This window comes from Harpia harpyja, chromosome 7 (genome assembly GCF_026419915.1).
Source record: "Harpia harpyja isolate bHarHar1 chromosome 7, bHarHar1 primary haplotype, whole genome shotgun sequence".
Taxonomy (NCBI): Eukaryota; Metazoa; Chordata; class Aves; order Accipitriformes; family Accipitridae; genus Harpia; species Harpia harpyja.
In genome coordinates this window covers 24,996,759-25,014,521 of record NC_068946.1, presented here as the reverse complement: position 1 = coordinate 25,014,521, position 17,763 = coordinate 24,996,759, and the positions used below count along the sequence as shown (strand labels likewise).

General features: G+C 38.6%; 1 protein-coding gene across 12 annotated transcripts in view; it reads left to right on the top strand.

Moving 5' to 3' along the window:
* ANKRD44 (ankyrin repeat domain 44) overlaps positions 1–17,763 on the top strand; it is a 144,483-nt gene that overhangs the window by 101,892 nt on the left and 24,828 nt on the right. For 6 of the 12 annotated variants that reach the window (XM_052791785.1, XM_052791779.1, XM_052791778.1 and 3 more), the window contains exons 13-18: positions 56–124; positions 870–1,010; positions 3,868–3,951; positions 4,964–5,075; positions 11,741–11,767; positions 17,557–17,628. In XM_052791785.1, coding sequence (XP_052647745.1) covers positions 56–124; positions 870–1,010; positions 3,868–3,951; positions 4,964–5,075; positions 11,741–11,767; positions 17,557–17,628 — 505 coding nt within the window. The remainder of the gene's footprint in view (positions 1–55; positions 125–869; positions 1,011–3,867; positions 3,952–4,963; positions 5,076–11,740; positions 11,768–17,556; positions 17,629–17,763) is intronic. The other 6 variants (XM_052791788.1, XM_052791789.1, XM_052791784.1 and 3 more) reach the window with 3 other exon arrangements.

Sequence of the window (17,763 nt, the reverse complement as noted above, 5' to 3'; positions counted from 1 at the left end):
ACAGATGTAAACTTCTGGTTTGTTCATGTCTTGTTTTCTTTACTTCTCTTTCCAGTAATGTTGAATGTATAAAACTCTTGCAAAGCAGTGGAGCAGATTTTAATAAGAAGGACAAATGTGGGAGGTAGGTAAATTTTGAAGCTCATTTAAAAAAGAAAAAAAAAAAAAGAATCTAGCATGCAAGGAAGAAAGACCACCTCAGTCTGGAAATCATATGTTCTATGAAATATGACAGTAAAATAAAGTAGGAGTTTGGCCATCCCTGCAGAACTCTTGCTGCTGCAGTTCTATGCCAGACAGACAGGTGCAGACTTCATTAAATACATAAAAGCCATCCCACCGTCTTGAGTTTTCTGTTTTAAAAATACCACAGTTTTGTTTTTTTTCCTTATTGCTTCTCTTATTGCCTAAATTCTTGTGCTTGTGTGCCCAAGACACCACCTGACTTATGATGGGAGGATTGCTGCCATTCGATGTGCTTCCTAGAGGTTTTTTTTCCCCATATGAAGTGTTGCAATGAGTGTTGCTATGTCAGCTAAATAAGATGCTGCGAGGGACACCGTGCTTTGCTCTGCCTCTGAACTGGAAGAAAGTAGTGTGTACGCACAGCAACAGCAGAGGCCGTCACAGGGGATAGGTTGTTTGCAAGACGCAGATTGATGATCTGTATCTTATTAGGCTTCGTAGGAGCATCAAAACTTCCTGTTAACACAATATTTTGTTGAATTTCCACAACTTTTCATTTCATCACAGGAACATAAGGTGCTGATACTGACTGCTGGAAATCTGTAGGAATGCAGCAATTAAGATGTATCTTTATCTTCAGTGGTGCATATTGGAATATGAGGTAATTGTCACTTATGTTCCAGGACACCTTTGCACTATGCAGCTGCAAATTGTCATTTCCACTGTATTGAGACACTGGTGACAACAGGAGCCAATATTAATGAAACAGATGACTGGGGACGCACCCCTTTGCACTATGCTGCTGCTTCTGACATGGACCGAAAGTAAGAAAGCCTCTTCGTATTCCTTGTTTAAAGTGTTTTGCTATATCAGTGTCATTCTATTCTATTCATGATGCTATGTCATTTGAGCCCCAAAAATGATCCCGCTAGCAAAGGAATTTCTCTCAGATGTGTGCATAACTCCACACTGAGTTGCTCTGACTATAAGCCAAATCACCAGATGATGTAGCATTTCAGCTCTACAGTTTACCTTTGGTGTAATGCACAGTTTTGCAGCCACCCTGTCCTACTGAACTATTTTCACAACATTTTGTCTTCTGTTTTCCTCTGTGTGGTTTCCTCACAAGAGTATGCTCAGAGAATTTTCTACATCTGCTTTGGAAGTCCATCAGAAGGGATGGAGCAAGAAACAGCAGAAGGAGAGGTTTTCCTAGATGGGCTGCAGTGACAGACAGACATCTGGCCATTCTGACAGACTTTCCGGAAAAGATGGGCTAGATCTACCCATCAGTCTCTCTCAAATGTCAGAGATGATAAAAATGCTCACCCTGTCCAAACAGGTTGCCTTTTAGAGACTTTAAAGAGAGAGAGGCCTGGGGAATATCCTGTGGCAGAATGCAGTGTCGTTCTTGTGAGAAAGAGGGAAAACAGCTGCAAAACTTAGAAATCCTGTGGTTAGTGACTGCAATTTCTAATTCCCAGCTAGTTGCATATTTTGGCAATCTCTTCCTTGTAATGTACCGTATAAACCAGGCTCAATTATCCTGTTAGTTCTCTCTTAAAACTGTTAGTGACCTGTATTAATTTTAGGTCATCCCATGTTTCTCTGTCTCATTCCTCTAGACACTAAGGAACTATTTTTTTGGTTTCTTGTATAGTGAGGTCTGGTAGAAATGTCTGGCTCATTCCCAGCAAAATACCACCTCAAAGCCACTGCAGGAGAACTTCAGCTTAACTTTATGGTAGAGGTTTGGATGCCATACCAGAGCCTTGGTAGCTTTTTCATCATTTGCGATATAAAAAATGTCTTCCCTATCACCCTCAAACCTGAACAGTGCTGGGAAGAATGCAGCAGGATCTTCAAAGGTCTTTGCTTGACATTACAGTCAGAGTAGGCTTGTAGGAAGGCTTTCACCACTGGCTGTTTCTAATTCTGTCTTGTCAGGGTGAGGTGTTACTCAGGGTGTTGAGAATGGCAATTTGGTGTGTGTTTTTCAGCTTTTGTCTCTTCATAGGTGAAGTTCCTGCATTTAAGCAAGCTATTGGTTAACTTCAGGATGTAGCTATCTACTTCCATCACTAATTAAAAAAGAAAAAAAAAAAGCTTACTTTAGTTAACACCTGAACAGTAGCAGGAGTATGTGGCCTTTTATTTGCCCTCATAGTCCAAACCTAAATTGATTCTGATGTGGTGATGCTGTCTTCTCATTAAATTTTCCAGTTTGAGATGTTCTGGAAGAAGCCTTGTTACATAGATGAAATGCTATTTGCAGTCTGTGATTTTATAGGTCAGCATATTTTTTTTCCTTCTGAATGGCAAAAAACTCCCAAGGTCAGGCAATCTCAGTCCAAAGAATATTCGTAATTATTTAACTTTGGATGTGGGCAGTTAATGAGCAGGGAGAAGTCTTGGTGCAGCGAGGTTGCCCTACTGTTTCAGCTATTTTGGTGACTGTTGTTGCTTATGGTCTTCAGAAAGTACCCTTTCCTGCAATGGAAATCACAACAGCATTTTCATTAAATAGATGCTTGCAGTTTCTGAGTATGTACTGTTTCTCCAGATCATCACTTACTCTGTTCAGGGAATCTTATTTTGGGATCTCACTGATTTGTAGTTAACTGAAAGCAGATGCAGGTAGGACTTCAGCACAGCATGTGAGTACTGTTTATGAGCTTCCAGTGTTAATATTCAGGGAAGTTATTTTATTTATAATTAAGTTTTCTCTGAGTCAGTGGACATCAGACAGACCCTGGGTTTGTAGAACAACCCATTATTGCTAGCACTCACAGGAAGAATGTCAAATCTTGATATTACAAATGGGAAATTGCATATTAAAGAAAGAATGTACTGTTCTGCATTGTGCAGAATCCAGTCTGGAATTTGCATGTTACATTGCGATTGAAATTAGCAAACTGTCCTACAAACCTTTTGAGCTACTAATCCATGATGATAGCAGTTTGTAAATGTATTCTGTGTTAGCCTTGGTGGCCAAGAAGGATCATAATCATAAGGTCATGATTGTAAGATCACAAATCATAGTCTTCTGTCTGCCATCCATCCAGCTGGGAAGCAGAGGTGCCTAAAATGATCTGGGTGTGCAGGAGTATGAAGACATGCTGAGCTCTTTGAAGAATCTAAAGAATCTGACTGAGAGTGCCACACAGTGTTGCCAAGATACTTCACAGAAAGTGAGGAGAGTCAGCAATACAGCTAATACAGATTCAAGATAGACCAATTTAGTGTCAGCAATTAAAGTTTCTCTAAATCTTAAATATTAGAGAAGAACTGGCAGGTTACTGTAGGAAAAAGCAAGCTGTGGTAAATCCCGAGTTCCTCTCTGCAAAGGAAACAAAATGTGCAACATTGCTGTGGGAGAAATGGAAGGATTCTAGAAAGTGACGATCAAACTGTTTCTGATAGAAATCAGAATTTTCTGGGTTTTTTTTCTGGCATTGACTTGCAGGATGATAAACTACCATGTTGTAGTTGTCTCTATTGCTTGCAAAACTTATTAGCTGCAGACCCATGCAGTACATTTGTTTAACTTGTGTAATTCTTACTGTTGACTGGAAGAGGTCAACTCCTTGAAGAGGAGTTTGGGGATGGGTGGCAGACTGCGTCAAAATCACTGGTATGATGTTTTGAAAATAAGTGCATTTTTCTGTCCTTTACGATAAGAAGAAAGAATATTTTAGGTAACTCCCATGAAAATGCTGAAGAACTTGAAAGAGCCAGTGAGATGAAGGAAAAAGAAGCTGCATTGTAAGTTTGGTGTCAATAAAGCAGTTAGACTCCATTTCTGGAGAATACCACTGCTTTGGGCTGCAGTTTACACTCTGCTTTTGCTCATTCATTGCTCTGCTAAACACAATGCTTGGCTTTAATGAGGGCTAGCCTAAAGAAAAAAGCTCTACACTCTTCTTTGTGCATAGATTCCCTAATATTTCTGTTTCTGTGCTTGTTGCTGTTTCTTAATTGAAAATGTACTGCTTCAGTAATTTAATAATTCTTCAGTATCATGCACTGTCTTATTTTAATGCTTTGCACTGAGCATGTACATTGCAAAAAGAAGTAGCCAATGGCTTCCTCTGTTTTCTCGGATTGACATTTTCATCTAGGTGCTTAATGAATTTTTTGTTTTAAAAATCCCCTTTTTCATATGACAGCCTTACGTTCACTACAAATTACAAGCTATGGAAGAAAGTACTAATAACAAAATTATGTTTTCTTGATGGTATAAGAAAAAGTGGCAGGCACTATAAGGAGCATAAGGGATCCTTTGAAAAACACACGATTTAAAAAAAAAAAAAGGGCCAACAAAGAAGAAAGTATATTTATGAACGTACATGCCAGGAAATTAACTCAGTTACGTCTTTATTTTTCAGCTTGCCATAGTGCATGTTTGGAGGCCAATGGTTTCATCTACGAGTTTTTACATACAGTAGTAACAATACTAGGCTGTTTACATAATGCTACAGAGTTGTGTTGGTTTTTTTCAGGCTTTGTAATAGAAAATGATGTGATCTAGACTAGCAAAGGTTGGGTTGAAGATTGTTGTTTATGAGGAAGATCTTCAAAGATGAGTAGGGATTTTCTGGTTTAAAAAGTGGTGAATGTGGGGAGCTATTGGTGAAAAGAGGGAAATGCGTTAGTGATTTGAGGTGCCATTAGAAATACAGAATTAACTGCCAGTTTTCAGTGCCACTCCTAGTTGCAGTGAGAGATGTCTGTTAAATATTTTGAGCTCTCATTTAAATGAGTGAATTGTCCACAGGTGTCTAGAGTTCCTTCTACAAAATGATGCCAATCCGTCCATCCAAGACAAAGAGGGGTACAACACTGTGCATTATGCTGCTGCATATGGGCACCGGCAGTGTTTGGAACTGGTGAGTGCTCAGACAGTTTGGAGGTCTCTTAACTGCTGATATATGTGTATGTATATGCTACTATTATGAACTTCCCTGATGGTTACTATTTGAATTATTTGGATATTCACAAATCTGTGAAAACCTGCAATATGGTGCAGTTAACTCAAATATATGCAACCAGTTGTATCTTAAAAACATGTTAATCTTGATAATCCAGTCCTTGTTCAACAAGCTGGTGCTTAAATGTTGTCTTCGAGTGGAGTTTATGTGTGCTCAAATTATTTTTAACTGTGATCAAAATATTCCTGGTGTATGTGTCAGTAGTAAGGGATAGTTCGCAGTGTATGATGGTGTATGTGCCTTCTGCAGCTGGCACGTTATCTGGCTTGCAAACTGAGAGAGTAGCTTTTGTCAGCTGCATACCTGCAGTGCCTGTTTTCCTCTGATGAAACAATAGCAGCATTGATAAAGTTACCATAATCAAGATTAACCTTCTATGCAATGTAACTGGGGTTTTTGTTGTTTTTTAATATCCTGCACCTGAATGACTAGAAATTGCAGCTCATAAGAAGCCAAAATTTTTTAGCCAAAAATTGGATTTGGGAGATGTATAGTATAGATTTATAGAAGTTTGTGGCTTGTAAAAATAAGTGTCATGAAGATGTGTGTTAACTGATCTGCCTGATATACAGGGTGATCCAACATTACTGTGTCACATATAAGTAGGCTCCAACTGATTAATTAAAAAACCCCTACAATTAGAAAATTGTATAGATATTCAGGCTTTAGTAAGAACATCGTGTGCTGTTTAGTGTTTTATGTTGTTTGGTTCTTTCTTTCTTTGTTGAAGAGTCAAAGTACTTGATTATTGAAAAGGAGCTCTGCACAGCACGTGCTGCTTTCACACCACATTTACCAGCACTGCTGCCACAGGAGAAATACTGCAGCTGGCCTACCTCAGGGTCACAACAGCTAGGAAACCGTGAGCTGTAATTACATGAGGGCAGCTCTGGGTCAGAATTTCAGGTGCGATGTTAAGCCTTTTTAGCTCCCACCTGCAAGCATGTATATTTAAGACACTTAAAATACCACTGCTCCTTTGTTGCTTTTGGCAGCGAGTTTGGCCTTTCCTTGTTTAGAGCGTTTTCCTAGAGCTGCTCTCTCGTGACTCTGCCTGTGGGGGTGGAGGGGTCTTCTGCTGAGCCTGCCACCCATTTAGAACAAAAGCAAATGTTCTTGGTATTTGAAGGGTGTATATATAGGGTAGCCTCCTCTGAGCTGTGTACAAGCCCACGCTTGTATGGCCACAGCAATGTGTATTGCAACCTTACTCGTGCCTTATCACCAGATTCTTGCTTGGCTTGCACGAGCAGCAATCTCTATAACGGCATCTTCACTGGGGAATTCTCTTTCAGCCTTCATGTCATAGACCCCGTGTGCTACTAGCGTGGAGCAGGCATGGAGCAAGGTGCCCTCTCTTTTCTTTTGCTTGTTGCTGTGCACTTTTTCTGGCAACATATCAGTTGCAGACAGTGACCTGCTGTCGAGACCTAGTGTTGCTTAGGCTTGCCAGACAAAAGGAAGAGCTAGGAATGCAGTGCATATCAGAGGTGTTTGGGTTTGTTTTTTTTTTTTTTTTAATTTTGGAGGGTGAAATGCGAACTATGAGCTAGAGACAGCTGTGCAGCAAGTGTTCTGTATTTGGGCGGAGAAATTAAATGTTTTTCCATGTCAGTTGCCCCATATTTGTGACTGTAGCTGCAGTATTGAAACCCAAGGTCAAGCACCACTTGCAGTGTTATAGTCATACAGCTCTTCTGTGTACATCAGTGAAAGAAAACTGCTACAAATTTTAGCCTATTGCATGCAAAGGACCACTATTGTGTGCTAGGATGTCTACCTGAAAGTTTTGTGGGGACCGGGATTTTGCCATTGGTGTTCAGGACTTGACAGGTATCTCATTTTCTCTCTGGAATACAAAAGCTAAATGTACTAGAAAGCATGTGTGCTTGATCAACAGTAGGACCAGGACTTGTCATCTTTGCACCTAGTGTCAGCAGAAAGTGATTCTGTATTGTTCATGTGAGCACTTGTCCCTTAGCTGTAATGAGTTACTGAGGCTTGAGTGTAATAACTTTATATTTCATAACAGTGACTAATTGATATGGGCACTGCCTTTACACTGATATTTTTGCATTGTTTGGATTCAGGATGGCAAAAGGGTCAGGACCAAAGTCTTGAGTAGCTGAAAGGTAATTGTGCCATGGGCGTGCAATGGAAATACTCCTTGTGCTTAGGTTTATTCACTTTTTTCAACATGAGACTCCCAGGTGTTAAGACAATTGTTGATTCATGTGCTTCATCTGGTAAAGTAGTGTCATCTATAGACGTCACTATCCTGCAATGCAATCAAATTGTTTTTGACAGAGTTACGGTTATTCATGGCTATTTGAAGGCTGTGTGTAAAAGCTGCAATAAGAACTCATCTGGTGCAGATGGAAAGAAGCCTCACTGCCTTGTGAGGCTCACTGGTGGCTTGGTCACAGTTTGTTGTGCTCTCTGTGGTGGACCTATGACAAGGACTTTGTCATGAACCATGATCTTTATTTCTGGTAGCTATTAGCCACAGTACATTGACTGCTCTAGTTATTCATAGTTGAATGAAGCATCCACTAAGGTTTAATTGCCTCTAGGCATGACTTTTAGCTAGAAGTCCCTTCTTTTCCACATAGCAGAGAGAACAGTAAGTCATCAAATGCTGTCTTAGTCCTCAAGCCTTCTGTTCATCAGTTTTGATAACTAAACCAATGTAGATCCAGAAAAACGGCAACACTGTTTGCCTCGTTTCTCTCTCCTGAGCCGCACCGGGCTCTCCTCGGTAATGGTGGAGGTGGCTGCCGATTCCAGCTAACACTGCAGGTTGACTTGGTGGGTTAGTGTGTAGAGTAGGTGCGTGAGGACAGCTGGTTATGTCTGAGGACTACTTGGCTGGTTTTGTTGCTGTATCTTGGAAATATGTTTTTCTTCTTGTTTTTCTTTTCTTCAGTGCTAATGAAAAAGAAAATAAGATTCACAATATTTTTAGTTGCTCTTACTCAAGGAACAGTGGGAGCCCAGCAGCTCTAATTCCAATGTAAATATGTCTGTAGATAGGCAGGGAGATTTTTTACTTTGGTTTCACACGTGCGATAACAGAGATAAATTGATGTCTTTCTTAAAAGTGCTAACTTCGAAACACTAATTTGTATCGCAGGAACTCTGACATACGGAATACTCCTTCTAAAATATTTCCAATCCCTTACATATTGAAGAAGAGATTTTCAGGCAGGATTATTGAAATAATAACATTGTTTTCCAGGCCCAAATTAACTCTTATTTACTGTTTTATTCCTTCAGTAAATATTTTTGGTTTATTATTGATAGCTCATGGTTGAAAATATCTAGGAATTATCTTCCCTAGAACAAGACAGTTCTTTATGGGCATAAAACTGTTAGAGGAGAGAGTACATATAAAATATGAAGCTTTAATTCTGATCAAAACTAAGGCAAAGTGGGTGCAACAATAAGCTTGATTTTATGAGTAATGGTTACTAGTATTTCTCTACATGCGCAATACTGAACTTCAGCAAAATGTTAGGGAATTATTTCAGTGTTCCAGAATATGTCAAGTTTATAAAAGACCATGCAAGATTAATTTTTTTCTTCCCCTCTCCCCCTTGGTTTTTATAACAGGTGTCTAAAATAACTTATTTCTAAATAAATGGGCACTTAAAAAAAAGTCTGAAGAAGATGCAGTATCCAGTGGAGTTTCCTTTGCTGAGGGATCCAATCTGTGCTTTAAGCACCATAGCTTCTCAGCATTACAAAATATTTACACATTTAAGTACAGTTTAGCAAAGGCTGGTTTATCTATGAAAATATATTTTCATTTTTTTACTTTTGTGTTTACTGTGAGCCTAATACCTTGGCTGGAATTTAGCTAAATTTCTTTGTGGGGAGAGGAGAGGTATTAGGAGAAATAAGGATTAAGAGTGAAGAGGTCATATCCTTTGACCCAAACAAATAAAATTTGTGTTTGTGTGTTCAACCACAGAGCTCAATGACAGAAGCTTTTTTCCTGGAGGACCTTTAGGTTGTCTGGGATATTAGTGGGGTAGTTGCCCTGCAATGAATGACGTGATGTTGCTAAAAAGAGAAGAGTGGAAGCAGATTCTTGAATTCTTTCTCCATCTGTAAGGAGCCATTCATAAAGGCTGAATGATGGGCATGTGTGCTCACAAGCAACTGAAACTCCCGTCTGCTTTCCTACTTCTAAAAATAACCTCACGTTTGTTTAGATTGGGCCTGACTTCTTTGGTGTTCGGTAGTCAGGGATATTGGTCACAATCGCTAGCTGGTATTTTATAGCTGATCACATCAACAAGCTACTTTGAAAAAAAGGAAAAGATGGTGTTTTTTTTCTTTGAAATGATCTCTTATCACAAAATCCTTATTGGTGTGAAAAGAGTGAAATTTAAATTGTAATTTCACATTAAATTCTATCTAGAGAGCCAGTCAAGCACTTCGTACTGGTAAAAATAGGTTTCTGTGCAGTGTTAGGGCAAACAGAACTACATGCCTGTCTCTTGTAGTGAAATCTCTTCTCTGACTGTAAGAATTGATGGTTATTTTTTCTTTTAATCTGCTCTTCTCCTTATTCCATCGGCAAATGAAATTCACTCTTTGGCTAACAGAAATTGAATTGGCACAGGGGCTAATTCATTTGAGGATGGGAGGAGAGGATGGTTTAACTGAAACACATGTCCAAAAGAAAAGGCAGATCTCAGTCTGCCTGTCTGCCTGCAGCAAGGTGATCCGCACAGCTGTGTGTGTCTGGGAGAAGGGGCAGAGGGAGATTTCCTGCTCGCAGAAGGCCATCTTGGCTGTGCCATGAAAGGAGAGGCTGGGTTTGAAGAGAAAGAAATCCCCTTTTATTAGACCTGCTGTTACCACTGGAAAATAGTTAAGCCGTGCCTTCAAACGCTTGGTTCCTTAACCTGTGGAGAAATTGAAATCACCATAAATCTTCGATGTGGCTGCTGCTAACTACATATGTCTCTTATCAACAAGGATTTGTTCATTCATCCATCTGAGAGCAGGACACTGGTAATTAGTGACAAGTGAATCATGAGCGTGGTTGGGATAGGTGTTAGAAAGCCTTTTGCTGCGTGGGAATCTGGCTCAGATGCTTGTGGAGTGGCAGGCCCTAGGCCTCCTTCTGGCCCAAATCCGTTCATTCGGGGGATACGTTCTGGGTTTTCTCCTTCATAACTGCCTGTCCATCTCCACGACCAACACCCTCTTTCTTAAAGGGAGCCTTTTGTCTGAAACGAGTGGTGATAGTGTTTCCTGTGGTGAAAGACTTTGTACCTATGTCTATGGGAGCTTTTCCTGTGTGGAAGCTCCTTTTTTAGTGGTGAAGCACAAAGTCATTAATTTGAGTGGTTCTAAAAAGCAAAAGAACTTAGGAACTTAATGCTTGAAAGTAACTTTAATAAACCTAATTTGTCTGTCAGTCCTAGAACCCCCCAAATCGTGGTAGATTGATTTAATTACTTAAGTTTTGATTTCAGCATTAGTGCAATATGTACCCACTGGATAAATGATCAATAGGAGCCTATATATACTAGAAATGCCGATACATGTTAGCTTATACCAGTGCATTTTGGCTTAGATTTTATGTTTTGGAAACTAGATAATTTTGATCCTAAAGATGTTTTCTAGAAAGCTAATGCTGCTTGTCAACTCAATGAGTGCAGGAATTTACCATTTGCTCTGGCACCCTGCTGGCACTTTGGCTTGTAGGATAGGAGTATTGCCTAGCATCTCTGAGGTTTTTCTGTCTCTCTGACAGATTTTTGTCTTCTTTTAGTTTTTATTTTTATTTTCCTGGGGTGGAAAAGCAAGGCACTTACATCTGCTGTCTTCTGACAGACAAGGCCATTGCAGAACTGCAGGAGACATTTTTTCTTCAGTTTGGAAAGAGGCCATGGACTTCTGCTGTTGCTTTAAATACCTGTCTGTGTATCAGTGTGTGTGGTGTTTAAATGTAAATGTGTGAAGAATATCTGACTCCCTCAAATCTACTGAATCAAATGAAAAGGGCATTTGATCATTGCATATGGCATTGCATTGGACCGTATAGCTCAGAAAGAGCTGTGGGCGCTGGGATTTCAGGGGTGTAATCAGGCTTATTTATACAAGGCAAAATGTTTGCCTGCATGAGCAGACTTTCAAAAAGAACTTACCACTGGTTTATTGGTATTTGTAGGCTTAAAAAGCAGTCTAACCTCATTAGGCAAAGTCTCCCACAGTTTGTGTAATTTGTATCTGTATATCTGTATTTTGTCAATTGAGTAGATTGATCTTAAAAGTTCTCTTTATTTTCCTCTTTCCCCTCCTCCCTTACGAAGTAATGCAACTGGTATCTATTCACAGTGGTTGTCTGACAGTAGGCAGTAGTCTCATTGCTTCAGGAGTATTTCACCCAGAGGTGCACACAGGATCAGGTCTTGGTTTATGCTTCTGTTCATGCACTGCTTGCAGGAAAACCAAAACAAAACAAAAAACCAAGAAACACTTGCAGATTATCATTATACTTGAATATTACGTCTTTAATTATTCTAATTGACATTTTTAATTAGATTGGAAGCAAAACTCCATTGGATATAGTGAGTAAATGAAAAATGATTGCATGTTGTGTATTTTCATTTTTATTTAAACTTCTTAGTATTTTGCAAATCCTTATGTTCACTCTGATAAAGCCTGAAGAAGAAGAGTCACAACTCTTAACTAGCATGCCATGTACTTTAAGCAACTGCATGTGTGCTGCTTTCATTTCTGTTGGACTTCAGGCTTTGGCTTACAGGCTCAAGCTTTGCTAGGAAGTCTGTTGCTTTTCCTCAGTCAGTCTTAGGAGCTGTGAGGCAAGTGCACGTACCTGACTGGCATGACACTTTTCTGGATGTTAAAGTAACTTTGCATTTGGTAATGTGAAATAGAACCAATACTCGTCTTTTTTCTGGAAGTTTGTGCCCAATTCCAAAGTGGTTCAGAGAAGAAATGTAAATTACACGTCTTCAAGTGAGTCTGAATTTAAAAAGCACTTGTGTGTATTTCACAGTAGAGGCACAAATGAGAGGAGAGTAGCAAAAATACCATTGAAATGCACATTTTAAAAATTGACTGTATTTCACCAGTGCTCAAATTTTCTAGCTAAAGAAGAAATTGTTTAAGGATAATAATTTCTCTAAATAAAAGCCTTCCTATACCTTTTACACAAGTGTATGAAATTTTGCAAAACTTTCACTGGGTAGGAGGGTCCTTAAACCAAAGTATGAGGTTTTACAGAACCTCTCAGGTAGAATTTCTGGCCAGAAGGAAGCATGTTATACGTGATTCGAGTGTGAAGTTCCAAATCTCTGCCCTGACTGACAAAGAAATTGGACTTCTACATCCCAGGAAGTGACTGACATATTATGCTGACTGGTACTGGGTAGGATCTCTCACTCTCGTTTGGAGCTGTTCTGCTTCGTATACTCATTGGGTGAGAATCTCCTGTATAACCCACTGAGTATGGAACTCATATGGCTTAATATGAAATGATTTTGTGTGAAGTGGAAGAGCTACAACAGAAGATTAGTGTCCCACTTGGGAACAGCCAGTGGCCTGGAGGTCTGCTTGAATTTTGACATTTAGATATGTTTAAAGACAAACATTGTTCTCTTATATGCCAGGTAAGTGTCCTGTTTGCATGGTGGTGACTTTTCTGGTAGGGTGTTGGATATTTAAACTTTGTACTGGAAGAGTTGCATGGAACTAAATTTCTTCAGACTCAGTCTACCTAAGCTCTTGAGAAACTTCATCTTGCTTATCTTATTTTAACTTCACCAATAATCTACGAACGTGAGTGAAATTGATGTAAACACTGATTAATCTGATTTTTAAAGCCTAATTTTAGGAAAACGTATCAGACACTGGGTTAAGGATGTGTATTGGTTTTAACCTGATCAAATTAAAATAATTTGATCATTTGTATTTACAAATATGCAGAGAGCTTTACCGGATTGCTTGTCCCCACTGAGGATATATTTGTACCACTTCATCTTTGAATTATTCGATCAAGAATAATTCTGTGATTTGAAAATGTGCTTCCCTGGTATAAAGTAATACAGAGGTTAATTCTATTACTCTTTTCTATCTCATCTGAAACAACTGATGAGAGTCTTCAATCTTGTGCTTGCTACTTGCTGGAAAAGCCTTTATTTAAAAGAAGCTGCTGCTGGTATGTTTTCCCACAGTAGAGACAATTATCTATTGCAATTTATCAGGAAAGATGAGATTCAAAGTGACATACTAGCTGATATATTTTTATTCAGTTCTGAAGGCGACGTTAAAAATTGTTACTAATTGCCATGTCTGAATGACCTTGTAAGTGATAAACTACATTGCTATGTAATTATGGCAGAAGAGCAATGTTCAACTATTTCTTTTGTCTTAATTGCCTTTCGATCAGCTCTTCACGTGTGAAAATTTCTGAATGCTGTTTGCTTAATAACCTTTCAGAGTAAAGACCATTTATAGATTATACACACGTAATCTAATGTTTTGCTCTTTTACGATTAGTATTAATAGCATCCAACTGAAGAATTTCATTAACAGTGCTGGAAGTATGTGTGTTGGAATGTAGAAGTTGCCTTACTAAAGTAGTAAAATTTTCAAGAAAAGTCACTTTAACTTCAGTGGTAGTTAGATCAAACCTTTGACATAACCACCAGTAGTGCACTTAAATGGCTGTGCCTAGAGTTGTGGGTGCATGATGGCTCATACAGAATCATGCATTCTGTTCTCTTTTAGGATTTGAGATAGCGCTCATCATTACAGTGTCTATGGTTTAAAGTTTCTTCTGACATCGTCCTTTTAAAAGTGTAGCTTAAACCTTTTATGCGTGGTGAAAGTATTATCTCCTTTTCTGCCTATATAGTAATTTTAAATTACCGAGATGCTCCATGAAGCTTCTTTTTTAAATTTTATTTTTTTTTTAAACCAGAGCTGAATTTTAGAATATATTAGGCTATAAGGACAGTCATATAAAGTATCCTGACTCATTAACTGGCATATCTGAGTCAAAAAAAATGGAGAGGGGAAAAAACCCCACACCATATCCTGCCATATAATCCTTTATTATAGCCACAGAATAAAATCAAGTAGTAAATCCTCTTATGCCTGTAAATACCCTTACTGTACAAATAAAATAAAACAAAATTGTGAGAACTGTAAAAGTTATTAATCTTCATACAGAGCTGGGGGAGAGAAGACAGTTTATAATAGCAGCCTTGTAGTGCTATTAGTTTGTAACAATAGAACTGAATAATTGACATGTTTTATCTTACTTTGTCTGCATGTCACTCCCAAAGCATTCAAGTTCGTGTTTCTGAGTGTGAAGAAGACTTTACAAAATAATTACATACAGTGTTAAATAATGCTGTTATGGGAAGTGAAGGGGTCGTGCTGGGAATTTCCAAGAGGCAGAAAGAGAGTAAGGGTATCCTTACCTTTTAAAAGGGTATAACCTAACCAGAGAGAAGAGTGCCCACCAATTTCACTTGCAGTGTGACATCCGCTTAAAATCTGCAGACAATCAATATATAGAAATGTAATCAGCTAAAAGACATAATTTCAATGGCACAAGAAATTAGAAATGAGATGTGCTGGGACCTTCTCCAGTCAGCCACCAGTAACCATAAACTGTTAGTAATTCATGCTTATTTGTCTGTCTTCACTGAGATGCATTGGCCAGCTTCTAGCAGGCAGGTACGTATCGCAGCACAGCAGACATGCTTGGATTGCTGTGCAGGGCCTGTGGATTTAAGCTCCCATGGCTGTCAGGGCAAATGGTTTTGAGAAATAAATTCACCTATTTAAAAACAGATGCAACTGTGCGTAGCTTCTTACAAGTATACTCTAAGATGGAAGCATTATGGAGCTAGAGCCTCCCAAGGACACACTGTTTTATGTGTTCTTATAACAAATATGTAATTTACTATAAATGCATGCTTAGAACCATAGAAACACTGGTGAAACTGGAGAATTGCTTGGTAACTTGGACCTGGTGCTTTTTGTCTCTTTGTGCATGATGTTTATCCTCCAGATGACTTAGTTTTAATTGTTATAAAGTGGTGCTTGACAAGGCATACTAAAAAAATTGTTAGTGCTATGTCTTTAATCTTCCTCTTCTTCTCTCCTTTATAGTTTCTCTTCTTGCACTGTATGGCTATGTATCTGAGAACTACCAGGTTTACCATCACATTCTTGTTTACGCTTGACTTTATGATGGAGACATTCAGCCTTATGAGTAATAAGCTCATTAAGCCTAGTCTGCATCAGCCTAAGCTGCTTTAACTCTAAGCCATGGAGGTGCCTTTTGTGGGGGGCTCTCCAATTCAACAATTTGTTCCTTTAGAGCTTTAATTTTGTCAATTTTCTGCGTGGTTTTTTTTCATCTACTTGAAAGGCAATTACCTGCCTTGTTCCAGGAGACTTTTGGAGCCTTCTGACAGGTTAAAGGAAGTATTTCTTTGTTAAGATTTTGATCCTGGAATTTCAACAGATGATGATAAATGTAATTAAAAGTGATTAAATTAGTCTGCTGTGCTGGCCTTATGGACTCAGAGTAAAGGCCAGTATTAGGCAGGCAGAGGAACAAGCTTAGTGCTTGGGTTTGTTCGGTGGGATTTTTTTAGTTTGTTTACTCACTATAGAAAATCAGTATGTATTCATATATTTAGAGCTGGCTACTGCTTCATTCTGTTTATAGCTATCTTATATAAAAGAAGAACAATATTTTAAACTGGAGGTGGCTCCACATGGTAAGACCAAATGTGTTTCCTAACTCTGCCCCAAACCTACTGAAAAACTGGTGTGGCACTTGATTTCCCCACCCCCACCCACCCCCTCCCTTAGCTGCAGGGAAGTTTTAAAATCTGTATTACCTGTTAATACACACACCCACTTGCTTATGCACCAACACACATTTCTTTGCCAGTCCTGACGTTTTACTAGGCACAAAATACACAAATAAATGAAATTGCTGCTTAATTTTCTAGCTCTTCCATAGGATTCAGATTACTGTCCTTGTTTAATAAGAGATTTGTGACACATTATGCATTATTAATGCTAGCTTATATTCCAGTTTGATTTTGGGGTAAATTTATCCTTGATATAGGTCTATTGAAGACTAATTTGTTACACCAAAAGTTCAGGCATACGTCAGAGTTCAGGATATGCCATCATCTTGCAGCATAGGCAAGCCTACTGTAGGCTTTCACTGGTCTCTTTGGAGAGTATTCCATGTTGTCATACCTTGATTTGTCCAGATTGTCACAAAAACTTTCTTTCCTGTTTTTCAGTCTTTTCATTAATTCCTTACTCTGTCAAAAAAATCCAAAACAAAAACCCAAACCAAAACAAAAGAAAAACCTCAAAAAAACTGTGTGAAAAATTGACTTGTAACCTTAGAAACATTACAAGTCACTTGTAGTTACCTGTCATGCTTTTCTTTCCTTTTTGCAGTCTCCTATTACTAATTTTCTGTAAAATGCTAATTTCCAGTCGCAAAGGTATTTGGAGACTAACTCTTTGAGTAGTTATTAAGTAAAAGGCCGTGCACATGAGCAGTGCTACTCAACAAATATTGAATTGTCAATATTGTTGTCAATACTGTGTATGATTTTCTTTGCAGCCTCAATTGGATAAGTTGTCAGGATTCATGTGCTATTGTGGAGTGATGCTAATCCACAGTTCCTCCTTCTAGATGGACAGAAATGCCCTGGTTTTTAAGCCTTAAAATGTTTTGGGATCCCTTGAAATGAAGAGGATCATATAAAAGTGTGATGCATGTTACTAGATGTTTTTAAGAGTTCAAGGATGTGTTGCATTTTGGAAGACTGTCATTATAGGAGCAGGTTCTACTTTGATAAATTATAAAAATTACTGTGAATGACTCACAGATCAGTTGTAATTATTCCCAGCACTAATTATATGTCAGAGTTATCCGAAACGCTGTATCAAACATGGCTTGCATATGCATTACCTGTGTAATCATGAAACTCTGCTTTTTCCAATGTAAACTTACTGAGGGCTCTACTCCACAAGTCCTTCCTTTTGAGGGCTCCTTTCTCACCCAAGCAGGCCCTATGATTTCAGGGAAACTAATTAATCAGGGTAAGGATGTTCATGACAAGCTTTTCAACTAGTTTTATAACTTTACCCTGTGGGGAAAAACTTGAAAATACTTTACAGAAAAGGATGTGAAGTATTTATTCCTCACAGTCCATCAATACTCACTGCAGACATCTGAGGACAAATATATCTTTGCTGATTTATAGTCCATGAGAACTTATCCTCTCTCGTGCAAAGGTGTTTTAAGACTGTCTTTTTTTTTTTTTCCCCCCCCCCCCAGCTTCTGGAAAAAACCAACAATATGTTTGAGGAATCTGATTCTGCAGCTACAAAAAGTCCTTTGCATTTAGCAGTAAGTATGAGATGTAAAGTGTTTGATCAGTATCTCCTATAATACTTTCTTAATCTCTGTCTTTGAAGCAAGTTTAATCATAGACTTGTTTTGAAAAAGCTAGGAAGGGATCGAGGCCTAGATGTAACAAAACCA